This window comes from Triturus cristatus, chromosome 6, assembly GCF_964204655.1.
Source record: "Triturus cristatus chromosome 6, aTriCri1.1, whole genome shotgun sequence".
Taxonomy (NCBI): Eukaryota; Metazoa; Chordata; class Amphibia; order Caudata; family Salamandridae; genus Triturus; species Triturus cristatus.
This window is the reverse complement of record NC_140589.1, coordinates 402450693-402474930: the sequence shown is the minus strand read 5'-3', so window position 1 is coordinate 402474930 and position 24238 is coordinate 402450693. Positions and strand designations below refer to the sequence as shown.

Below are 24238 nucleotides of genomic sequence, written 5' to 3'. Positions count from 1 at the left end.
ATGCTGCCTTAAAAAATGCTTTGAAAATACTGCCCTTCACCAATAATATCAACTATGTAATATTTTGCTGTGCATGCCTTTTCAGTACTTACAGTGAAAATGTCATCACCTGCCTACATTCTATAACACTTTTCTTTGAGAGCATATCAATTTGTTCTGGAAAGGCTATCTTTTGCCAGCTATCATTTTTGTAGCCCAAGATAGTGCTTCATTGTGGGATTTTCTTTTTAGGCAGCACAAAGTAAGTCACCCATGTGTAGCCAACCCCTTATATTTACAAAAAGTCAGTCTTATTGTCTTTGCTAATGCCTGTTTGTTTCTACCTGGTTTATTTTTCTGCAAACACACTGAGCATTTTGCCAAATGCCTTTATTTGGTTTTCCCACCTACCTTCATCTTTATGTGTTTTTGTTGTTGACGTTTATTGAGCTCTTAAACTTCGGTGTATATATCTGTAATAGAGACCAATCACTATTATGTGTTTGACATATCTTTAAACCTAACAAAAGGGAGGTTGTGTAGTCGACAAGTGTGCTTTTAATGCTTTTGAAACAGAACTTCACATTCCAGGTAGTGTTTATTCTTACCCACATTTGGGACATCACAATATTTAACGTCTTCGTATTTATTTATTCATTTGTAGAGCGCCTGGTTACACCACCGGTGTGTCCCTGCGCTTCGAGAGAACTCTAGGAGATGCGGTTGCTAACTGCACGTTCAGCCGTGATGTAAGGCCAACCGTGACTGATCCTTGAAGCGGTTGCACAAATAGCCAGGTCTTTAGTAGCTTACGAAATTTATTTTTGCATGGCTCTCTTCTTAAGTTCATAGGCAGGCTATTGCATATTTTTGCGGCGCAGTACATGAATGAGCGTTCACCCATTCTAGCTCTGAAAATTCTCGGTACAGTCACCAGGTCCTTGTCCAGCGATCTTAAGCTGCGCCATGGTATGTATTTGGTGATTAGAGGTTGCAGATATATTGAGCCTTTCTTTAGTAGAATTCGCTGGCAGTGGCACATCGCCTTAAACACGACTCTCTTTTCCACTGGCAACCAATGGAGAGATGTCAGGGTTTTCTTAGCGTTGGATCTTCTTGGCAGGCCGAGTACCAGATGAGCCGCCGCATTCTGTACCCTCTGCAATTTGGCCAGACCCTTCTTTGTGGCTCCCAGATATAGTACATTCCCATAGTCCAGTTGGGAGGTTATTACTGAATGTACAATGGTCTTCCTGGCATTAGATGGTAGGAGATCCAGGACTTTCTGCAGAATTTTCATGGCGTTGTAACATTTTCCCGCTACCTTCCTGATTTGGCTCTCAAATGTCAATTCTGAGTCGAACCATATCCCGAGGTTCTTTACTTCTGCTTTTGGGGTGGGTATTTGGCCTAATGAATCAGGCCACCACGCGGTGCACCATATGGATGGCATGTTGCCTACAATCAGTACCTCTGTCTTATTGCCATTTAGTTTGAGGCACTGATTTGACATCCAGTGTGCTACTTCTTGTAAACAGTCAGAGAAACGTGCAGCTGCCTGGTCTTTGTTCTGTGATAGCAAAACAATAAGATGCGTGTCATCTGCGTAAGAGACAATCGACACCTCATGTTTCTCCACTCTCTCTGCTAGTGGTCCCACGTAAATATTGAAGAGAGTGGGGCTCAGGATTGAGCCCTGTGGTACCCCCGGGACAGGGGAACACTTTTGGATCGATGTGTTTGTTGTGTAACCTGGAAGCTCCGTGAAGAGAGGAACAATGCTAACCAGTTCAGAGCACTATGTCTGATGTCACACGTCTCTAGCCTGTGGAGGAGCAGTTTGTGGGAGACAGTATCAAACGCCGCACTGAGATCTAACAGGATCCGTGCGGCTGTTTATCCTTCGTCTGCATATTTTCTCAGAGTTTCAGAGGCCATGAGTAGTGGAGTGAGCCCTCCTGAAACCTGATTGGGAGGGATGCAATAGGTCATTCCTATTTATATGCTCTACCAGTTGTTTGTTTGTTACCTTCTCTGCAATCTTAGCCACAAATGGCAGTAGTGAGATAGGGCGGAGATTTTCTAATATAGTTTGATCTAATGATGGTTTGTTTTTAGTTGCTTGGCAATGGCCTGCTTCCATTTTGTGGGGACAATGCCAGTTTGGAAGGAGCGTTGGATGAGATCCGATATATACGGTATATTTACACTGGCTCCCTCCATTATTATTTTAGGTTGTGCTGGATCCAGAGGGGAGCCGGATTTGATTCCTTTTGCTAAGGCTGTAAGTTCATCTATTTCCAGAATCTCAAAGGCATCCAGCGTCACCCCTGCAAAATTTGTCTGGCTTCCGTATGTCAGGCCTATACCTTGCCGTGCTTCTACCTGGAAGGTGTCGTATATCTTAGCCACTTTATTCGCGAAGAATTCTGCTACCTTGTTGCAGCTCTCAGTAGAGGCGATAGAGTCGTCTCTAATTACGTGTGTTCTGAGGGACTTAAGTATGGTGAGCATTTCTTGGAGGAAGTGCTGGCCCCTTCAATTCTTTCAGTATAGAAAATACTTTGATTTTCTTGATTCGTGCATGGTATTGTTTTAGTTCCTTTTTGTAATTTTCTTTGGCCCTACTGCAATACTCCTTCCTCCATACTCGCTCGAGTGTTTTACAATATTTTCTTGGCCATTTTCAGTTCATCATTGAACCAATGTGCTGCTTCCTTTTGTCTCTTAGAGATTCAGGTACTCCAAGGTGCTATCCTATCTAGTGCCTCTATAATCCAAGTTTCCAGGTTAGTATTGGCTAGATTGATGTCTATATCTAGCGTAGGCTTTTTTCCCAACAGCGCCTGGGTGAAGGAAGTTGGGTTGAAATTATTCCATTTCCTAGTGGTAATCTCCTTGGTCTGTTGTTCTTGCCTCTTTCTGTGGGAAGGTACTGTAAACTGGATAAGATAGTGGTTTGACCAGGGAATTGGCCAAGGTGTGTCAACCTCTATCTCCATGATATTTGAAAAAATGGGATCCAGAATGTGTCCCCCTTGGTGCGTTGGTGTCTCTACTTTCTGTGCTAAATTAAAAGTCAATAGGTCCTTACATATAGTATTAGCATCTTGGTTCTGTTTATTATCGAAAAGTATATTCAGATCGCCCAGTACCAAAAAGTTTTTGTGTCGGAGAACTGGGTGTACTACCAGCTCTTCCAGGCTCGTAATAAATTTCAATGGTGGACCTGACAGGCGGTAAATTAGAAGGCAAGCTATGGTGTTATCTTCCGTTGCTGCTAGGGTAAATAAGAAAGCCTCACAGTCTTCTAAATCCACTTTTATTATCTTACACTTCAGTGTGGACTTGTAGATAATAGCAATACCTCCGCCTCTTTGACCATCACGGTCCTGCCTTTCTATCATATATTCATCGGGGATTGCGTCCAGAGCATCTGGGGTGGAGCACTCACTGAGCCAAGTCTCGGTCAAGAAAAGAGCGTCCAGTGGTCGTTCCCTTAGAAGGTCATGGATCTCATATTTATGTTTAGCTAGTGACCTACAGTTTAGTAATGCTAGGTGTAGCTTTCTCTCCTTGTTATGAATCGTTTTAAATGTTAAGGTCATGTTACAGTGATTGCATTTCGCTTCCTTGCTATCTACATTTATGGTATAATTGCATAGTATGACGATCGGTTTCGATAGTCTTCGTAGTTCCTCTGCTGAGTACCCAATATTCCCTTGTGACCCCACAGGACCAGGGGTTCTGGCCCCTGGGCCCGGTTGGGCGCGGATGGGCGCAGACGGGCTTGCCTTTGGTGCACCTGTGGTGCGCCTGTTGCGCGCGTCCGCTGCGCGGTCGCGTGCCCATCTGTCTTTTGAGGTGGATCGGGTGGGTAGTCCCGCCTCCCTGACAGGAGGTGACAACCTAGGCAAGCTTAGCCACGCCCTCCACGCAACGGCACTCAGCCGGGATGGACCGGGGCGGGTAAAGAAGGTATTGAACTGTGCAAAAAGCTAATAGGTCAGTGCAAAAGTATTTCTACAGTACAGATATGCTTTAAAATTGTTTTTAAAACGGACTCTAAAAAAAAAAGAGTTTTAAGAATCAGACAGTCAATGTCTGAAATTAGAAGTTCCTCTTCTTTTAGGAGGCATTATATATTGGTACATCCTAGCATGCAAAGTGATTATTATGCGAGTGATGTTTCACAAGGACCCAAATTATCTCCTACCAAGTTTACAGAGGCGTCATGCTTTTCGTACAACTGTGTATGGAATAGATTTTCTTTTGAGCTGGCATTATTTCCTAACAAGCAATAGCTCTATCTTAAGAATGTATGTTACATTATTTTCAAGGTATCTGCTTTCCTATAATCATTAAAAGTGCATGAATATTGGAGATTTTATCTTTGTCGTAATAGCTTAAAATGCATAAAATAAAGTACAGATTTTCAAATGAAAATCCATGTGTGGAAAACTCTGTAAACTTTAGGTGGCAAACATAATATTAGCAATAATTATAGGTAAAATCGAAAAACTTTGGAACTGTGTGCCCTCCTTTAAAGCCCAAGAGTTGGTGTATACAAGTAAGCTGTGTAGAGTCATCTTCCTTGTGCCAAAATTCTGTCTAGAAGCATCTCTGTTGCATGATGAATTGCAAAAGCACATTCATTACAGGATAACCGAAGAATCCCAATTGGCTGTGGATTAGGTTAGGTTCAGGATGTACCTCCCTTTTTCATGAGCAAGAAACCACAGAATTTCCTTACGATCCTAGTATCAGGAAAATGTATCTACTATTGGATTTAACTGCTTCTTTGTGAGTGGCCTGTCTTTTTATATGTTTTCGTTGTCTCGTAAGTATTGCCAGTAAGTAACGATATTAGGCCAGACTTACACACCTTTTGGACTCTTAGGGCCTGATTTGGATTTGGGTTACTCTGTCACAACAGTGACGGATATTTCGTCTACCAAAATCTAAATCCCATAGGAAATAATGGCATTGAGATTTCGGCAGACGGGATAACCGTCACAGCTGTGATAGAGTAACCCGTCCACTGAAATCTAAATCAGGCCCTTAGAGTCAATTTAAGTGCTAAAAACATTTGCTACTGTAATTCTATTGATCCTGATTAGCGTAATCATGGTCTATGGGGAAAGGTGTCAGTATCTGATACGGTAAAATCTGCTGATGTGCTAGATTCAGCACAGCTGCAAGTTTATGGATGAGAAAGGGACAGCAGAGGATGAGGGTTGTGACCAAGTGAACTATAGGCAAGCCCAAAGTAGAAAAGTTGAAACGTGTGTATTCATAAGTATTTTATATGACCATCCCCAACCTTAGTTTAGGATTAGAGGAGGAGGAACATAGTGTCTGGTTGGTGACCATGCAAAATACATGGACTCCTACACACTCAAATCTATGCCCAAGAAGTTTGAATTAAGAATGTTGTTTACAGGAAGAAAACACACTCAATGTTCGTTGGGGTGTCGGGGATGCTCTCCACTAGGAGAAATATTCTCCTACCCCAATAAAAGAAAAACTAGTTTGGTGTACATATGCGCAACTCTACTATACTTGTCTGGGTTATCCTTTACAGACAATCCAGAGACATGTGTAAACAGACAGAACTGAGCATTGAAATCATACAGCATGGTTACATTTCCATAAATATACGTAAGACTATGAAGAGTAGATTTCTGATTTCCATAAATATACGTAAGACTATGAAGAGTAGATTTCTGATTTCCATAAATGTACGTAAGACTATGAAGAGTAGATTACTGATTTCCATAAATGTACGTAGGTCTATGAAGAGTAGATTTCTGATTTCCATAAATGTACGTAAGAGTATGAAGAGTAGATTACTGATTTCCATAAATGTACGTAGGTCTATGAAGAGTAGATTTCTGATTTCCATAAATGTACGTAAAACTATGAAGAGTAGTTTTCTGATTTCCATAAATATACGTAAGACTATGAAGAGTAGATTTCTGATTTCCATAAATGTACGTAAGACTATGAAGAGTAGATTACTGATTTCCATAAATGTATGTAGGTCTATGAAGAGTAGATTTCTGATTTCCATAAATGTACGTAAGACTATGAAGAGTAGATTTCTGCCTTTTAACAAATAATTCATTAATCTCCCCTATTCTAGCTTTGTAATAACACTAGTGCAAATTTTACTGAAAGCAGTATATTGTTGTTTGAAAGACTTTAGGAGTGATATCTGTGTGTATAACACTAAGGTTTTGTGGTGAAACGGCATTCCAGATGTAACTTGCACACTTGATTTTCTAGGAGATTTAGACAAATAATAAATACTTGTGATGCTCGCATTTGTCCACCTAGTTATTGGTTATCATAAACATTCAGCCTCCGATCTCTCTAAACTGTGTAATTTGTATGCCGCTCATTACTTAACTCTATATTTTCTATTGTTTGATGTGTGCAAAATCTTGAGCCAATATTAGATACATGAATTTTCACACTTTAAATGTGACACACCAGGGGCGCATGGGACTTGTAAATAAGCTGCTAAATACTTACCCTCTTACATTTGAAAAGTGTTACTGTGCAAAAGACAATTTCTTAATTGCCAAATTATGCCAGAACTACCACTAGAATGACTAAATGTATTTTAAAATTTTAGGGAAACATTTACAGTTGCACGTTTTAGAACTGTACAAGCAAGAACTTTATTTTTGCATCGAATTATCATATCCTCATATATTTCTTGTATTCTAGTCTAACATGCATCGCAAATCTTCACAGTCCTACTTTCAGTCCATCGTTGATGCTTACTGAGGATAGCTGAATGTCAGACTACTAAATGCCTCCCTACATGTGATGCCCACGTGCGCTGTGCCGCACTGTAGGGGCACGTACATTTACCATACACGGAATGCATATTGTGTGAGAAATGAAATACGCTATCAATTATTTTAGGCCAATAGATTTGCCTTTCCTTGAGAGGAGAAAAAGTTGCAGAGACCATTTCTACAAAATATTTTTGGTCAGAAGATGTATTTCAGTAAATTGTTATCCTGCATTACCGTTTATCGTCCTCCACTTGCACTCCAACCGAGTGGTATTCCCGAAGACTTTTGCTCTCTGTATCTGAATCCGCCGTTTCCACCTAAGGCAACAAACAAATAGAACCCAAAATGAGGCCAGACATTGAGAATGATTCTTCTTTCTCGACCTTCCTCCCTGGGTCATTTAGTATGCGTAACATTGATGTTCGTAGATCTGCCCTACCTATAGGTCTTTGTTTTATTTCTACATCTCCTAATTGCATGCACAAATTAACTACAATCCTGTAGACATCAATGTTGCTATCCACCAGGAATATTATGCCATATTTAAACATGCCGCTTACACATTACACTACACATCAACTGGGCTGCGAAGGGAGTTCCATTCCTGAGGCCTGAGAGTAGGTGCATAAGGATGGACTGAACCGTGGATTGCAGAGGGGTTTCAGTGGTTCACTGGTTTAGGTGTTCGATTTTGCTCCTGAGTTTCACAATGTTGTACACACCTGTCAGCTACCATAAGGGTTTGATGTACATATATGCAATCGTGACCTGCTACAAAATGAGTAACTTGCTCTTGGAAAACGAGTATCCGGAGGAATACATTTTATTTCACATTCATGGCCTTAACACGATTTTGCACTACACCAGCAAATTATCGCATAAAAAATGGCATTAGTCTGTACACCAGCAATGAGATCAGCTAAACACGAACAATCACTACGGTTATTTCATCACATGTACCGAGCACTTGTTGCCAGACAGTTGTTTTCCTCTAAGGCTTCAGTGAGAAGGAAAGTAAACATGCTCCAGCGACCTGCTGGCATTTCTTTTAACATTCACAGCACTTTTGGAGAACAAGTGGCTTCCGTTGCAGAGCGACAGCATTAGTCAAATCACGTAGTCTGACCCATTGATCCTTTCACACCATGCGTTGTGCTACGTGATAGATGAAAAATCAGATTGCAAAGCATCAGATTGACAGGCCCTCCCCTCTCATCAGTGTTTGCTCTGCCCACTCCCGGATGTCACAAATAAGAGCGGATATCCTGCGCTCCTAAAGAATTGTGAAAACTCTGTCTGTGCTCGGGTTCTACATAGAAGACTAAGTCTTGCAGCTACCTAATATTTTCTCCTTTCCATCATTTTCCTTGAATCTCCCCATGTCACCCAAGCTTCATAGGTTAAAGCCATTCTCTTTCCATGTGCCTTTCCTTCTTTATTTGCATATTTTGCTGGGCAACTGCGTACCTACTTCTGGGCATTTGTAGGTAGGCACAGAAACACCAATGGGACTTTGTGGTGCCTTCTCATTTCTATCACTGTCTATTTCAGTGGAGACTGACCTCTGCCACTATTACTGTTAAGATCCATATTTGCACCATTAGCTTTGCCCTCATTGGATACTGCTACTATGTATATTCAATGCCAAAACACTCCTTGCCCTGAATGATCTGGTTTTGTCCGTGAGAGATCAGGATTTATGGTCCCAAATGTTCCAATCTTGTGGGTCAACCAAGAATACATTCCATACTATCAGTTATGGTGTTGGTGATGGCCACCATGAACTTGAGGACTCGATGATGTGTCAGCAATCACTTCATATTAACAGTGGGGCCAAATTTGAAGTATGTATGTGAGATTATAATGTTCTGATTCTTTCCAGTAGCTTTTAACTCAAGGAATCATTGCCATTGGGAAAGAGGGCTCCAGCGAATGTGCTATCACAACCCACCTTGTTTTCTTTTCTTCCTCTTAAAAGACACCAAAGGAAGGGTCGAGGTTGGGAAGTGACTAAAGACTTCAAATGAATACTTTAACAAAGATCTCAAAAGAGCTCGCCCGCAGAACCACAAAGAGACACACCTTGAATTATACTAGTGTTTGATTTTAGGTGGGTAAAAAATGGAAAAAAAACAAGACAGTTCAGAGAATCGAAAACTTAGTGTTCAAATCGTGATTGCATTAAATATTAATTGACTAATCCTAAAGAGATAGAAAAGTAAATAAGGAGAACTAGAAACATTTGATTTTTACCGCTTTTAATTAAGAGGAAACAGCATTGGGCTGAACAGTTAGAATAATACAGATTTAAGGCACCATCCTGCCACGGGATATATGGTTTGAAAAAATGAAATGTTATTAGAATACAAATTAGGCGAGCATAATTGTTTGACAGCAGTGGCCAACACAGGCTACATTGGTACAGATACGCTAGATGAGAGCGCCGAGCTCAGCAGCTTATAGGAATAAAACACATTTAGAGTGAGAAGGCAAATCCAAAAATCATCCAAGAATGACATTTCATCTGACGTTTCTGAAGAGTTAACTTCGTCTCTTCTCCTGTGAAAAGAAAGGTACCACCCATGATTTTCCATTGGTAATCATCTAAAAATTTAGGCCAGATTTACGAAAGGATTTTGTGACCGCAGAACTTCCGATTCACAATATCATTTGGTTTGTGACCACAAAATGCTTTTTCTAATGTACAAAACCTATTTTGCAAGTCGGAAAAGTGTTGCCTACTCGTAAAATTGAGTTTGCGGGCCATACCAAAACAAAATATGGAAGAAGTGTAAAAGTAGCATTTTTATCAAATCAATAATTGGTATGCAATGTATCTGTGATTTGCGACTGCGATTCTGTATGCAAACCACTAAACAGTTAAGGACACCTCAATGCAGAAGGTAACAGTTGCAAAGGTGCAGTGTTTCTTTGGGGCGGTTCCCCTTTGGGAATTCTGTTGGCAGCCTCAGGAGCAGAAGGCAGAAGAGGCGTTTGTGTTTAAAGCAGCACCAGTCTGTGGAAAAACAATGGATGCATTAAAAAAAGTTTTACATTCGGGAATGAAAACACAGGGGCGGCTGACTGCTGATGCTTGCAATTCACCATTACTTTGTTTCGACCCATCCACTAGGGGATTGCAAATAGTGACGTGCCTAATTAATATTAATTAGGCAGGTTGCTCTGCGACTCCTTGTGAAAGGAGATTTTGAAATGTGTCCTCTTAGAGTTTGTTCGTAAAAAGTAGGTGCTTATTTTACGACCACTTTTTTCTGAACAGAGTTTTAGGGCATCTGGCCCTTAGTTTAGAGGTCATTTAGTGATACTGAATGGGCTGATTCTGAGCTAAAACCTGTGTTCATTGTATCTAGCTTTCATTGCTGAAGCTGCTGCTCAAAGCTGGATATCCAAACATCAGATATTCTTAGTGGTTCCCTATCATTCTCAATTTGTACAATTCACTGAACCACACCTATTTATTGGGTAATGATAGGAAGTGGAGGCTAATATGAGGTCCATGAACTTCCATTAGACTTTCATTAACACTCGCAAAGTACCTTTATACTATTGAAAAAAGCACAGGGACTGACCTTGCACCAAGGAGAGAGTAAGTTTTAGGTTTCACCAGTGCATCGCTTGCACTGTGCTTGTGAAATTTATTGTTAATATAACATCCCACAGTTGCTTTTCTCGTTCCTGTGCTTGCCACTTACGTTTCATCCATTTCTATTGACTGTAGCATACCTATTTCCTGTTCTTCCTTGTGTGTTTCTCTTATCAGTCCCCTGTGGCCCAAGTACTGTTTTCATCCACTTTTGAAGCAGAACTTTTTTTGATGTTTTGCTTGCACATCGCTTTCACGCTTATATGAGAGCTTTCAAAGTGTTCCACCCTCATACAGAACCGTGGTCTACAGCTGCTGCAGTGCGGTACTCATGTTCCTCTCCTTCACTGACGTTAGGCTGCATACATTCATGTGTCTATTAACAATACAACCTAGTCTTTCTTTAAACATCTCTATGATATGTGTGCTAGCCATCCGACCCCCGATTTCACAGAATAAAATGAGCCATTTGAGCGCCACAGCATGATGTTCTCCCTGTTAGTCGCAGTTTCTAATCCATTAAACAGAGTATTTCCTTTCCAAAATGGCCACTACGTTGCAAGTGTTAAAGCTCGAGTTATGTTAATCCTTAAACTATTTTTATTTACCAACCCAAGGAGAAACAGAGTGTCTGATGTCTTCCCTGCTCTGGAGGCTCTGCAGGGTGGAACTAAGTGACAGCTGGGCGGTGTCTCCTACAGAGACAGTCTGAAGGTGGGGATGCTAGTCTGTAGAGACCTGCCCCTTGCGAGTTGCAGTGGAACAGACTGAGTCTTAACATTCAAAGCTGAACCACCTGCGATGTGGTGAGGGCTAGTGCAAGCATGTTAGTATGCTGAAGAACCTACACAAGTGGCTGCTGATGGTGCAGCAGGACCTCAGTTCAGGGTAAAGCGACTGTTGTACACCATGGTTCCACAGAGGGCAGAAGGGGCAGTCCACTCTCACAGGACAATGCATAGCTCCACACTGTTTGCTCATGTGACCTGTGGAAGGCAAGTAGGAGTCTGCTCTCTTTTTCAGCCTTGGGAACCACTCACCTCAGGGGTTAGCCACTGCAGGTCTGTTCTTGGGTATGAGTAGTGCAATATCAAGAGTAGGCTTTTTCTGTGTACAACGATCCACCCATACCCCTTCTCTGTACACACATTCCTGTACATCCAGTAGAGTTGCACGCCAGACTTGGATTTTGACTTGTCTATCACAGTACCCATTTTGACTTTGCCCTACAATTACACACGTAACAAAAAGGTATTATGGTGGTGGTGCGTTGCAGCACTTCTGAATATCACCAGCATATTTTGTGAACACCAACTCACCAGGGTGTTCCTGTGGAGGGTCATAAAAATGCTGGTGATTGGTGTGTTAGTAGTGATTCCTTAACGTTAATTGCACAACATTGAGCATTGTGAAATCCTGGAAAGAAGAGTTTGCGCTGACAATTCTATGTTTGTGAGAACATTTTACAATTCCATCCTATTATCATTTCGCTCAAACTGACGTCCAGGGTGTCCGAAGTCACTATCACTGGCAGAGTTACCATACAGTTCAACAACTTTTCAATGTTCCCGGTTTGTTCATATTGTGAAACACTTTCTGCCCCCTACTTTAGAGACCCAACGTAACAACATGAATTTAAGTGGAAAGTTTATTTTTGAGTACTGTTTTCTAACTTTGTGTGATGGCCCTTGCACTGGAATTAGCTAGGTCAGCCCTTTGTATGGAGCTGGCATGTGTATGATGGGCTCCACACCCCTCATTCTAACCATAGACTGTGAAATGATCTGCTCTTGCAATAAGAGCTACTGATTGGGAACTGCCTGCTACCACTCAAAAGAACGAACTGAAAGAGCCTCTTTAGTGGTTGGTCTGCAGCCAGGGAACACCACCCCATAATACTGTCAGCTGCTGCTAAGACTCAGGAGTCCAGTCAATCAAAAAAGAAAAAAGAAAAAGCACGGACAGACTTTGAAGTACAGACTCACTAGCTGCACAGCAAAACACTATTGTGAACTTGTATAGCATTAGTACGCTTGGCTTTGTGCCACATTATGTACAGAGATCACAATTTGGTCTGGTGGTATACTCCAGGCCATTGGAATTATGTGGCAGAGGAGGGCAAAATTATGCAGCATGGTTGATTAAATTATGAGGCAAGAAAAGGCAAAATATAGCACAAATTTTGTGATAATATTATTTCACTATTTTTTCATTTTTAGGTTTCGCTTGAACAGCGCTTGCACTGTGCTTGTGAAATCTAAGGTTAATATAAATCTTAAAAGGAGCTTATATTCTGCCCTTGCTCTTCATTTGTTCCTGTGCTTCCCACTTACTTTTCCTCTATTTCTATCGGCTGTAGCATGCAATTTCCTGTTGTTCCTCGTGTGTTCCTCTTATCAGTCTCCAGTGGCCCATGTACTGTTTTCTATCGCTTTTGAAACAGAACTTTTTTTCCAAGCTATTCACAAGGGGATGGCAAATAGTGACTTGCCTAATTATTTTTAATCAGATAGGTTGTTCTGCGTCTCCTTCTAAAAGGAGATTTTGTGATGCGACCTATTAGAATTTGTTCCTAAAAAGTAGGTGCTTATTTTACAACCACTTTTTTATGAACAGACTTTTAGTGCATCTGGCCTTTTGTCTGGAGGTCATTTAGTGATACTGAATGAGCTGATTCTGAGCTCACAATGCAAAATGTGTGTTCACTGTATTTAGCTTTCATTGTTGAAGGGCATCTCTGGTGCTCATAGCTGGATGTCCAAACATCAGATATTCTTAGTGGTTCTCTATCATTCTCAATTTGTGCAATTCACTGACCCACACCCATTTATTGGGTAATGATAGGACGTGGAGGCTAATATGAGTTTTATGCTCTTCCATTAGACTTTCGTTAACACTCAGTGAAGTACCTTTGTGCTATTAAAAAAAGCTCAGAGACAGACCTGGCACCAAGAAGAGAGTACTTTTTAGGTTTCTCCTGCACAGCACTTGCAATGTGCTTGTTAAATCTATTGTTAATATAAAGCTTACATCCCGCCATTGCTTTTCTTTGGTTCCTGTGCTTGCCACTTACTTTTCCTTCATTTCTACTGACCGTAGCACACCTATTTCCAGTTATTCCTTGTGTGTTTCTCTTCTCATACTCCTTTGGCCCAAGTACTATTTTCATCTGCTTGTGAGGCAGAAATGTTTTTTAATGTTTTTCCGCGCTTGCGCGCATTGCTGAGCCCTCTCAATGTGCCCCCCCTCATACCAAACTGTGGTCTGTAGCTGCTGCAGTGTAGTACTCGTGCTCATCTCCTTTACCTATGTGAGGCTGCACACATACAGCGCTTCTAAATTGCATTTCTAGCCATCGTCACCACTTCTGGGAATACAGACCATAATATTCACGTGGCAATGGCAGTAAAGCTGGTGGAACCAACTGAACCTCCACCACTCCTGCCTTTGAATTTGTCTGCCCTGCTAGCCCAGCCTGGGAGTCCTCAACTCTAAGGGGAATCTGATTCCAGTAGTCAGTTCTCTTCCCACCACTGACCACACTAATCAAAACTGTTGCCCTAGCCTCTCTTATTACGCGCGGGAGACTTTGACTGTATCACCATTCCAAACAGATCTCCCAAAATCTATGGCAGAACCAGACACACGCATGCAGTGCACCGAATATAGCAATCATTGACACTTTTTCTCACCTTGCTTATATTTGAATTCAACTGTTTTAAATGTAACAGACATCTCACTTTATATTTATCATGGTGCTTTGGGCGATTGTCACTGCTCTTTTCAATTTCTCTGTTCCCATTGCCACTAATGGGTCAGTATGTTGTGTTAATGTCCTCGCTCACTTATAGTTTTATGTGTTTTTATTGTTTAATTTACACATCTTTACGATGGTGGCGGTTTTATGATCTAGCTCTAAATATGTGCTGAGCTTCTAATAGCACAAAGCTCTTTTTGCATGAACAACTTCATACTTTTGGATTAACTCCAGTGATGACACAAACACTTATTTTGCTCTTTTTTGTGCTGATCATTTCTATGCATAATGCTCTGTCTGCACCAATAGCTTCACACCTTTGGGCTTTTCTAATGACTGCACTAAATTTTGTTCTTCAGGGTGCATGGTGGCATTCCTTTATTAATTTTCTTTTCTGTTTTTCTTATCGTATTTTGCTTCTGTCCAGACTAAGCCACCACTTTGAGTGCTCTTATTGCACGGGTTGGCCATGCCTTTCCATGGTAACCTATCTGTTTTTCCTATTTCCTTTATAGATTCCCCTTGACTTTCCTTTATATTATCTTCTATAACCAGTGGGTATTTAATTTTTTGGTTTTTTTTGGTTAACACTATTATTTGTTTATGAGCTTTCTCACACAAAAGCTGTGACGCCACCTTAATTCTTGTTTTGTTTTATTTTACAGTGGTTTCTTAATTGACATACAACTTTCAGGCTTGATTTACTTTGTGTATCATTTGATGCCATATCAGAAAGTTAATTCAGTATGTAGGTATTGTGATTATTTGTCGCTGGAATCCTTGATGTAAATAGCAATACTTTAGTTCATTGGATTTTTAAAAATAATGAATTTGGCATGTTTATGTTCACTGAGGGCCCGATTCACAAAAGTAATCTGAGACAAAATCCTAACTTTACGCCTTTCAGTATTCACAGAAGCCATTTAGGAGTACTAAAGTTAGGATTTTGTCTCAGTTAAACTTATCTTTTGGTCTTAAGTTAAACTTAAGTTAAACTTAAGTCATAAAGTTAGGATTTTGTCTCAGTTAAACTTAAGTTTGTCTTAAGTTTAACTTAAGACTGAAACTTAAGATTTACTGAGACAAAATCCTAACTTTAGTACTCCTAAATGCCTTCTGTGAATACCGAAAGTCGCAAATTTCGGATTTTGTCTCAGATTACTTTTGTGAATCGGGACCATTGTGTTCAAAGATGTCTTGTGGGACCATGAAGAATATTTTACGTTCATTCTTTTGAAAATAAGAACATTAATGTTCAGTGCATACCGCAATTATGGCATAAGCATGAGAATTTTTCTTTGTTTTCTTATATTACACATCTTTCCACACTAGTTAGTCTTATCTTTTGTGGATCTCTCCACCGTTGCATGTTAGGTCATCACTGTTTTGTAGGTTTTATCTGCACAGTGTTTGCGTTGTGCTTGTGAAATCTATTGTATTTAATATAAATCTTAAAAGTGGATTACATCTCGCCCTTGCTTCTCATTGGTTCGTGTGCTTGCCGCACAAAAATAACTTATTATTAATCCCATTGGCGAAACCTATTAGAGATGCCAAAACAATTGCACTACTGCACTTCTCCTGTGCTTCCTTCTACTTCTTCAGTGAACTCACCTATAAGCTTCAAGGAGCTTACTCTACTTCTCCGGTCCACGAACTCCAACAATACAAGTGCCACCTCCTGACTTGTAGGCATGTGGCGCTCAAAATTATCTAGGCAGGCAAAGAGCTCTGACATCAGGCAGATACCATACTGTTGCTGTACGTAAAGGGGAGACTTTCATTTCCTATATTAAGTAGAAGAAGCGACTGGCACATGGAAGAATGTTTGCTCTCATTGTCTACCTCCCGAAATTAAGGAAGGTCTAAAAATCCAAAACTGATATTATGTTAAGGGAATTACCTTGCCGTAATAGAAGTGCATGTACTGGTACCATTGGAGTACTTTCTAAACGTTGAGTACATGTTTCCTTAGCTTCCACTAGGACGACATGCACCCTGATTTACAACAATGTGACATAGTCATATATTAAAAAAATGATTGGGGCTGACCATGCCACATATCCAATGTTCTCTTACATCAAAGATGGCTGAGGTTTCTGTACAAATGTATGATTCCCATTTTATGAGTCAGTAAACTTTAACCAATTCTTAAAATGGAATTCCTAATAGTTGCAGATTCACAATTTAGTTGTGCTGGGGGCATCCCATCCGGTTCAAAATTAGTACCCTATGTATAAATGGTTTGCATATTCCGGACACAAACCATTGAATGGTTACTGACTACCAAGTTGGGTTGCTAACCTACTTGCAAAAGAGGAGGGGCCATTTCTGGATCACTTCCACTTTGTGATTTGGGGTAAATGTTTCAAGGGGTGAAGGCGGTGGTCCAGCGGACCACTGGCAACTCTCAATAAAAATGTTAAAAAACAAAACACTTCCTTTACAGGATTCAGGATCTTTATTTAATAATAATAATCACATATATGGTGGTCTGCTGATCCTTACAGGTCACATCACTGTGATTGTGACCCATTAGATTGAGTTGCAATTTGCAATTTTCCAAATGGATATTAACTAGGTAGGTTGGATTACAAGCCAATCCAAATCCTTATTATGCAAGCCTACTTATTAGTACGTAAATCGGTTGGCAAAGAAAATTTCTGGTCATAAAAAGACTTGCGCATCTGGACCCTCTTTTTAGCAGCAGATAACAGTTTACCGACTCCTAAAATACCTATTATATGGTCACAAACACTCCAATATTGTGAATTGGAGTGTTTGCATCCACAAAACTGGTTAGAAACTCTAGCCCATAGTCCCCTTTAACAGGTCTGCGTGATGACTTTCTATAGACCCACTATAGACGCCACAATGTAAGTGAAGAAGATGCAAAAAGTTTGATAGTTCTCAAAAATCTGATGAGATCCCTAACGGGAGAGAAACAACAGTATGCATCAGGACTGAAACATGGTGTTAAATTCCCACTTGTTGAGTCGTAGGCAATGTTATGGACTTGGGAAGCAATAGCAGTGGGATAATACCCATCAGAATGTATAATAACAAGGCAGAGGCTGTCTGTACAAGCGTCCTGAGTATGACGTATCATTCTTGAAAGAGTTGGAGAGGGGCCGTCTGCAGTGATGACAGGGGTTTTTGATGAAATTAGAAATGTGCTGGTCTGCAATTAAGACACAGGTGAAGTGTCAATGTGAAGTAATGAAAACGGGAAATGATTTTGATGGAGACGGCTATGACGATGGTTTAGTCATTTAAAGAGATGGCAGTGGGGAGGTACCAGTCACGACAGAAGACAGAGGAATTGAGGAGGTCATAGAACTCTGAGGTGACATATAATATGATATATATATATATATATATATATATATATATATATATTACCTACTGGTGGTCGCCAGTAGGTAGTTATAGTTAGGACCACGTTTCCATAGGAAATCCGCAACATTCTATTTTGAATAACTTTGGCGCCGGTCGACGAATCCTCGCGAATTTTTCAAAATAGGTGGGGCGCTACGCTCCGCTCCTTCCCTGAAAGTCTCGGGGGGATTCGTCAAGCGGGGGCTGAGATAAAAGGGGGGTCCCAAAACGCGTTTTTCCCATGCATTTTTCCATAGGACCTTTAGACACAGCTACAGCCCGAACGGCTGAACAGAATTACTAGAAATTTGGCAGAGAGGTAGTCCTCAGGTCAAGGAAGTGCCTTTTGTAGGTTTGGTGTAAATCTGTTCAGTAGATTCTGAGAAAATAGCCTTTAAATCAATATATATATCTGAGCCAGCTTAGGGTGCGCTTACGGTACGCTTACCGTACGCGTACGGTGGCGTGCGCGAGCGCGATTCTGATTGGCTCTTAGATCTTAGTAAACATTCGAATCGGTCGAAACCAGGAAGCGGCGGCCGCCATTTCGTGTGTTTCACTCAGAAAAAAAAGAGTGATAACAAGAAAAGGGGGCAAGGAGGAGAGTTACAGACCCCCTAACATTTGTAAGGGGGTCAAAGAAGGACAGAAAAGTACAAAGAAAACATTTATTGATTTTAAAAAAAATCACGGGGTACGCGTACGGTAAGCGTGCGGTAGAAAAAAAAAATAAAAAAAGAAATGAAAATCAGATTTAAGTGTTTAGATATTAGGGGGCTCTAAAAAGAGCCGTTGTGTTTATTAAGTGATTTTTTAGTGGTACCTACAAGTAAGTACCGATGCAGAGTCTAAGGTTCAAGAGGAAGACTCTGTTCCCTTCATCATTGAAGTGCACACCATCTCCTCTATAAATGTCTTGCATGTCGTAACGCAAGTTGTTGTGGTAAATGGAACCCATACCATAGTCTCGGAGGAAAGCAGAAACAGATTTGTTGACGTGCTTTCTTGCTTTGTCAATCTGCGGACAGAAATGATTGGACCAGTTCCATTTTTGCCTTTGGCATATGTTAGAAAACACAAAGGCAGTTTTAGGGAAAAGTGAAAACAGTTGTGCAAAGGTCTCCTTCATAAGCATTTCCAGACCTACCCCAGTCAAAGTGCCTAGGTCATTGCCACCACAGTGCACTATTATGAGGTCAGGGTGTTGGATGTGCATGAAGGATTTCACCAATGGCATCAATTGGTGCCACTTTAACCCTCTCTGACCAATCCATTTAATGTCTACATTTGGCAAAGCAAGGTCTCTCACCATATCTGTTTTCTCTGCATACTTTTCACTCCAGAAGACATAGCTGTGCCCTACAATCCACACTGTGAACATCTTCAAAGGAGAACTGGATGCACTCAGGAGGTGTCTTTCAGTAGAATGGCAATATGAAAAGAAAGACAGTTTGGAAATGGAGGCATACATATTTTTTTTTTAAAAAAAAGAACTGATTGGCTGTTTCATACCATTCTAGAATAAAAACTAGGCTGTATGTGTAAATTAATAGAAGCATGTTTTGTATTGGTACAGAAAAATGTGTTACCAAAGAACAGTACTATGGATTTGCTGTTAGGTTTGAAAAGTCAAGCACTCTTGCTCTTTGGAATTGAAACATTGTTTGGCGAACTTCTGACCTGACTCCACACAGCAGTGTTCCATGAGCTGTTGCTATGGTAGCAGGCAGAAGTCAAGTTGGGGGAAGGGTACTAGGCAGAAGTCAAGTTGGGGGAAGGGTACTTTTGGAAAAGGGTTGGTTTTCAACCAATAGAAATGTGTGATTACATTTGAAAAAAAGGGGCAAGCACTGAGATTTGAAACTAACATGTATATGTGTGGAAAAAGAGAGGGAAAGTTTGCCATTATCTGGTTCTGCTGAGAGGAGAGAGGTGTAGAGAACAGAGATCCTGGCTCTGATAATCTGCTGTTTGAGTGCCACATTTCTTTCACAACTAACTAATTTTAAAGGTGAGTTTAGAGTCTGAGAGGGGATGTATATGGTAAATTAAGAAATGAATAATAGAAATGCAATTCTTTTTGTTGAAGTTGTGTTTATTATTTTCTGTTTTGGGAGAAATGTAAATGTGAGGAACATGTAAAATAATATGGACTATGTTTTCACAATAAATTAAGGTGTACTGGTATAATAAAAGAATAGTTTAAGGGTTTGAGGTTGGACTCAGTAATGCAAATACATTCAGCATCACTAAGGCTGGTTGCCCTTGCTGGAGTGTAGGCAGACACCCAGGTTACAAATGATGCTGGTCTGAAAAAGCAGTTTGGACATGTGCTTTGTAAAAAATCTGAAAAGTGGATTCATAATGTGTCAGTCTGTAAAAGTGTTTATCACTTGCCAAAAAAAAGAGCAGTAAGTGTGCTTTCAAATTTGCAAAGTAATTTCGTTTTGTGACTAATGTGAAAACATGACTCTGTGTGCAAATAGGAATTACAGGCAGAGATTTATTGCGTATTGCTCTGGTGATTTCACAGTTGCATTAGATGGAAAGGGGGAGACATTTTTTGGTGCAGAAGCAGACTCTTAGCACACAGGTAGCTGCTTACCATGTGGAATCATGCACAGTATTCACAAGCGAGTGGGGTTTGAGGTTTCAGTCAGTAATGCAAATACATTCAGCATCACTAAGGCTGGTTGCCCTTGCTGGAGTGTAGGCAGACACCCAGGTTACAAATGATGCTGGTCTGAAAAAGCAGTTTGGACATGTGCTTTGTAAAAAATCTGAAAAGTGGATTCATAATGTGTCAGTCTGTAAAAGTGTTTATCACTTGCCAAAAAAAGAGCAGTAAGTGTGCTTTCAAATTGGCAAAGAAATTTCGTTTTGTGACTAATGTGAAAACATGACTCTGTGTGCAAATAGGAATTACAGGCAGAGATTTATTGCGTATTGCTCTGGTGATTTCACAGTTGCATTAGATGGAAAGGGGGAGACATTTTTTGGTGCAGAAGCAGACTCTTAGCACACAGGTAGCTGCTTACCATGTGGAATCATGCACAGTAGTCACAAGCGAGTGGGGTTTGAGGTTTCAGTCAGTAATGCAAATACATTCAGCATCACTAAGGCTGGTTGCCCTTGCTGGAGTGTAGGCAGACACCCAGGTTACAAATGATGCTGGTCTGAAAAAGCAGTTTGGACATGTGCTTTGTAAAAAATCTGAAAAGTGGATTCATAATGTGTCAGTCTGTAAAAGTGTTTATCACTTGCCAAAAAAAAGAGCAGTAAGTGTGCTTTCACATTGGCAAAGAAATTTCGTTTTGTGACTAATGTGAAAACATGACTCTGTGTGCAAATAGGAATTACAGGCAGAGATTTATTGCGTATTGCTCTGGTGATTTCACAGTTGCATTAGAAGGAAAGGGGGAGCCTTTTTTTGGTGCAGAAGCTGACTCTTAGCACACAGGTAGCTGCTTACCATGTGGAATCATGCAAAGTATTCACAAGCGAGTGGGGTTTGAGGTTTCAGTCAGTAATGCAAATACATTCAGCATCACTAAGGCTGTTTGCCCTTGCTGGAGTGTAGGCAGACACCCAGGTTACAAATGATGCTGGTCTGAAAAAGCAGTTTGGACATGTGCTTTGTAAAACATCTGAAAAGTGGATTCATAATGTGTCAGTCTGTAAAAGTGTTTATCACTTGCCAAAAAAAAGAGCAGTAAGTGTGCTTTCAAATTGGCAAAGAAATTTCGTTTTGTGACTAATGTGAAAACATGACTCTGTGTGCAAATAGGAATTACAGGCAGAGATTTATTGCGTATTGCTCTGGTGATTTCACAGTTGCATTAGATGGAAAGGGGGAGACATTTTTTGGTGCAGAAGCAGACTCTTAGCACACAGGTAGCTGCTTACTATGTGGAATCATGCACAGTATTCACAAGCGAGTGGGGTTTGAGGTTTCAGTCAGTAATGCAAATACATTCAGCATCACTAAGGCTGGTTGCCCTTGCTGGAGTGTAGGCAGACACCCAGGTTACAAATGATGCTGGTCTGGAAAAGCAGTTTGGACATGTGCTTTGTAAAACATCTGAAAAGTGGATTCATAATGTGTCAGTCTGTAAAAGTGTTTATCACTTGCCAAAAAAAAGAGCAGTAAGTGTGCTTTCAAATTGGCAAAGAAATTTCGTTTTGTGACTAATGTGAAAACATGACTCTGTGTGCAAATAGGAATTACAGGCAGAGATTTATTGCGTATTGCTCTGGTGATTTCACAGTTGCATTAGATGGAAAGGGAGAGACATTTTTTGGTGCAGAAGCAGACTCTTAGCACACAGGTAGCTGCTTACTATGTGGAATCATGCACAGTATCCACAAGTGAGTGGGGTTTGAGGTTTCAGTCAGTAATGCAAATACATTCAGCATCACTAAGGCTGGTTGCCCTTGCTGGAGTGTAGGCAGACACCCAGGTTACAAATGATGCTGGTCTGAAAAAGCAGTTTGGACATGTGCTTTGTAAAAAATCTGAAAAGTGGATTCATAATGTGTCAGTCTGTAAAAGTGTTTATCACTTGCCAAAAAAAAGAGCAGTAAGTGTGCTTTCAAATTGGCAAAGAAATTTCGTTTTGTGACTAATGTGAAAACTTGACTCTGTGTGCAAATAGGAATTACAGGCAGAGATTTATTGCGTATTGCTCTGGTGATTTCACAGTTGCATTAGAAGGAAAGGGGGAGCCTTTTTTTGGTGCAGAAGCTGACTCTTAGCACAAAGGTAGCTGCTTACCATGTGGAATCATGCACAGTATTCACAAGCGAGTGGGGTTTGAGGTTTCAGTCAGTAATGCAAATACATTCAGCATCACTAAGGCTGGTTGCCCTTGCTGGAGTGTAGGCAGACACCCAGGTTACAAATGATGCTGGTCTGAAAAAGCAGTTTGGACATGTGCTTTGTAAAAAATCTGAAAAGTGGATTCATAATGTGTTAGTCTGTAAAAGTGTTTATCACTTGCCAAAAAAAAGAGCAGTAAGTGTGCTTTCAAATTGGCAAAGAAATTTCGTTTTGTGACTAATGTGAAAACATGACTGTGTGCAAATAGGAATTACAGGCAGAGATTTATTGCGTATTGCTCTGGTGATTTCACAGTTGCATTAGATGGAAAGGGGGAGACATTTTTTGGTGCAGAAGCAGACTCTTAGCACACAGGTAGCTGCTTACTATGTGGAATCATGCACAGTATTCACAAGCGAGTGGGGTTTGAGGTTTCAGTCAGTAATGCAAATACATTCAGCATCACTAAGGCTGGTTGCCCTTGCTGGAGTGTAGGCAGACACCCAGGTTACAAATGATGCTGGTCTGAAAAAGCAGTTTGGACATGTGCTTTGTAAAAAATCTGAAAAGTGGATTCATAATGTGTCAGTCTGTAAAAGTGTTTATCACTTGCCAAAAAAAAGAGCAGTAAGTGTGCTTTCAAATTGGCAAAGAAATTTCGTTTTGTGACTAATGTGAAAACATGACTCTGTGTGCAAATAGGAATTACAGGCAGAGATTTATTGCGTATTGCTCTGGTGATTTCACAGTTGCATTAGATGGAAAGGGGGAGACATTTTTTGGTGCAGAAGCAGACTCTTAGCACACAGGTAGCTGCTTACCATGTGGAATCATGCACAGTAGTCACAAGCGAGTGGGGTTTGAGGTTTCAGTCAGTAATGCAAATACATTCAGCATCACTAAGGCTGGTTGCCCTTGCTGGAGTGTAGGCAGACACCCAGGTTACAAATGATGCTGGTCTGAAAAAGCAGTTTGGACATGTGCTTTGTAAAAAATCTGAAAAGTGGATTCATAATGTGTCAGTCTGTAAAAGTGTTTATCACTTGCCAAAAAAAAGAGCAGTAAGTGTGCTTTCACATTGGCAAAGAAATTTCGTTTTGTGACTAATGTGAAAACATGACTCTGTGTGCAAATAGGAATTACAGGCAGAGATTTATTGCGTATTGCTCTGGTGATTTCACAGTTGCATTAGAAGGAAAGGGGGAGCCTTTTTTTGGTGCAGAAGCTGACTCTTAGCACACAGGTAGCTGCTTACCATGTGGAATCATGCAAAGTATTCACAAGCGAGTGGGGTTTGAGGTTTCAGTCAGTAATGCAAATACATTCAGCATCACTAAGGCTGTTTGCCCTTGCTGGAGTGTAGGCAGACACCCAGGTTACAAATGATGCTGGTCTGAAAAAGCAGTTTGGACATGTGCTTTGTAAAACATCTGAAAAGTGGATTCATAATGTGTCAGTCTGTAAAAGTGTTTATCACTTGCCAAAAAAAAGAGCAGTAAGTGTGCTTTCAAATTGGCAAAGAAATTTCGTTTTGTGACTAATGTGAAAACATGACTCTGTGTGCAAATAGGAATTACAGGCAGAGATTTATTGCGTATTGCTCTGGTGATTTCACAGTTGCATTAGATGGAAAGGGGGAGACATTTTTTGGTGCAGAAGCAGACTCTTAGCACACAGGTAGCTGCTTACCATGTGGAATCATGCACAGTATTCACAAGCGAGTGGGGTCTGAGGTTTCAGTCAGTAATGCAAATACATTCAGCATCACTAAGGCTGGTTGCCCTTGCTGGAGTGTAGGCAGACACCCAGGTTACAAATGATGCTGGTCTGGAAAAGCAGTTTGGACATGTGCTTTGTAAAACATCTGAAAAGTGGATTCATAATGTGTCAGT

General features: G+C 40.6%; 1 protein-coding gene across 1 annotated transcript in view; it reads right to left on the bottom strand.

Moving 5' to 3' along the window:
- DLGAP2 (DLG associated protein 2) overlaps nucleotides 1–24238 on the bottom strand; it is a 1278043-nt gene that overhangs the window by 233003 nt on the left and 1020802 nt on the right. The window contains exon 8 of the mRNA XM_085610808.1: nucleotides 7023–7105. Coding sequence (XP_085466934.1) covers nucleotides 7023–7105 — 83 coding nt within the window. The remainder of the gene's footprint in view (nucleotides 1–7022; nucleotides 7106–24238) is intronic.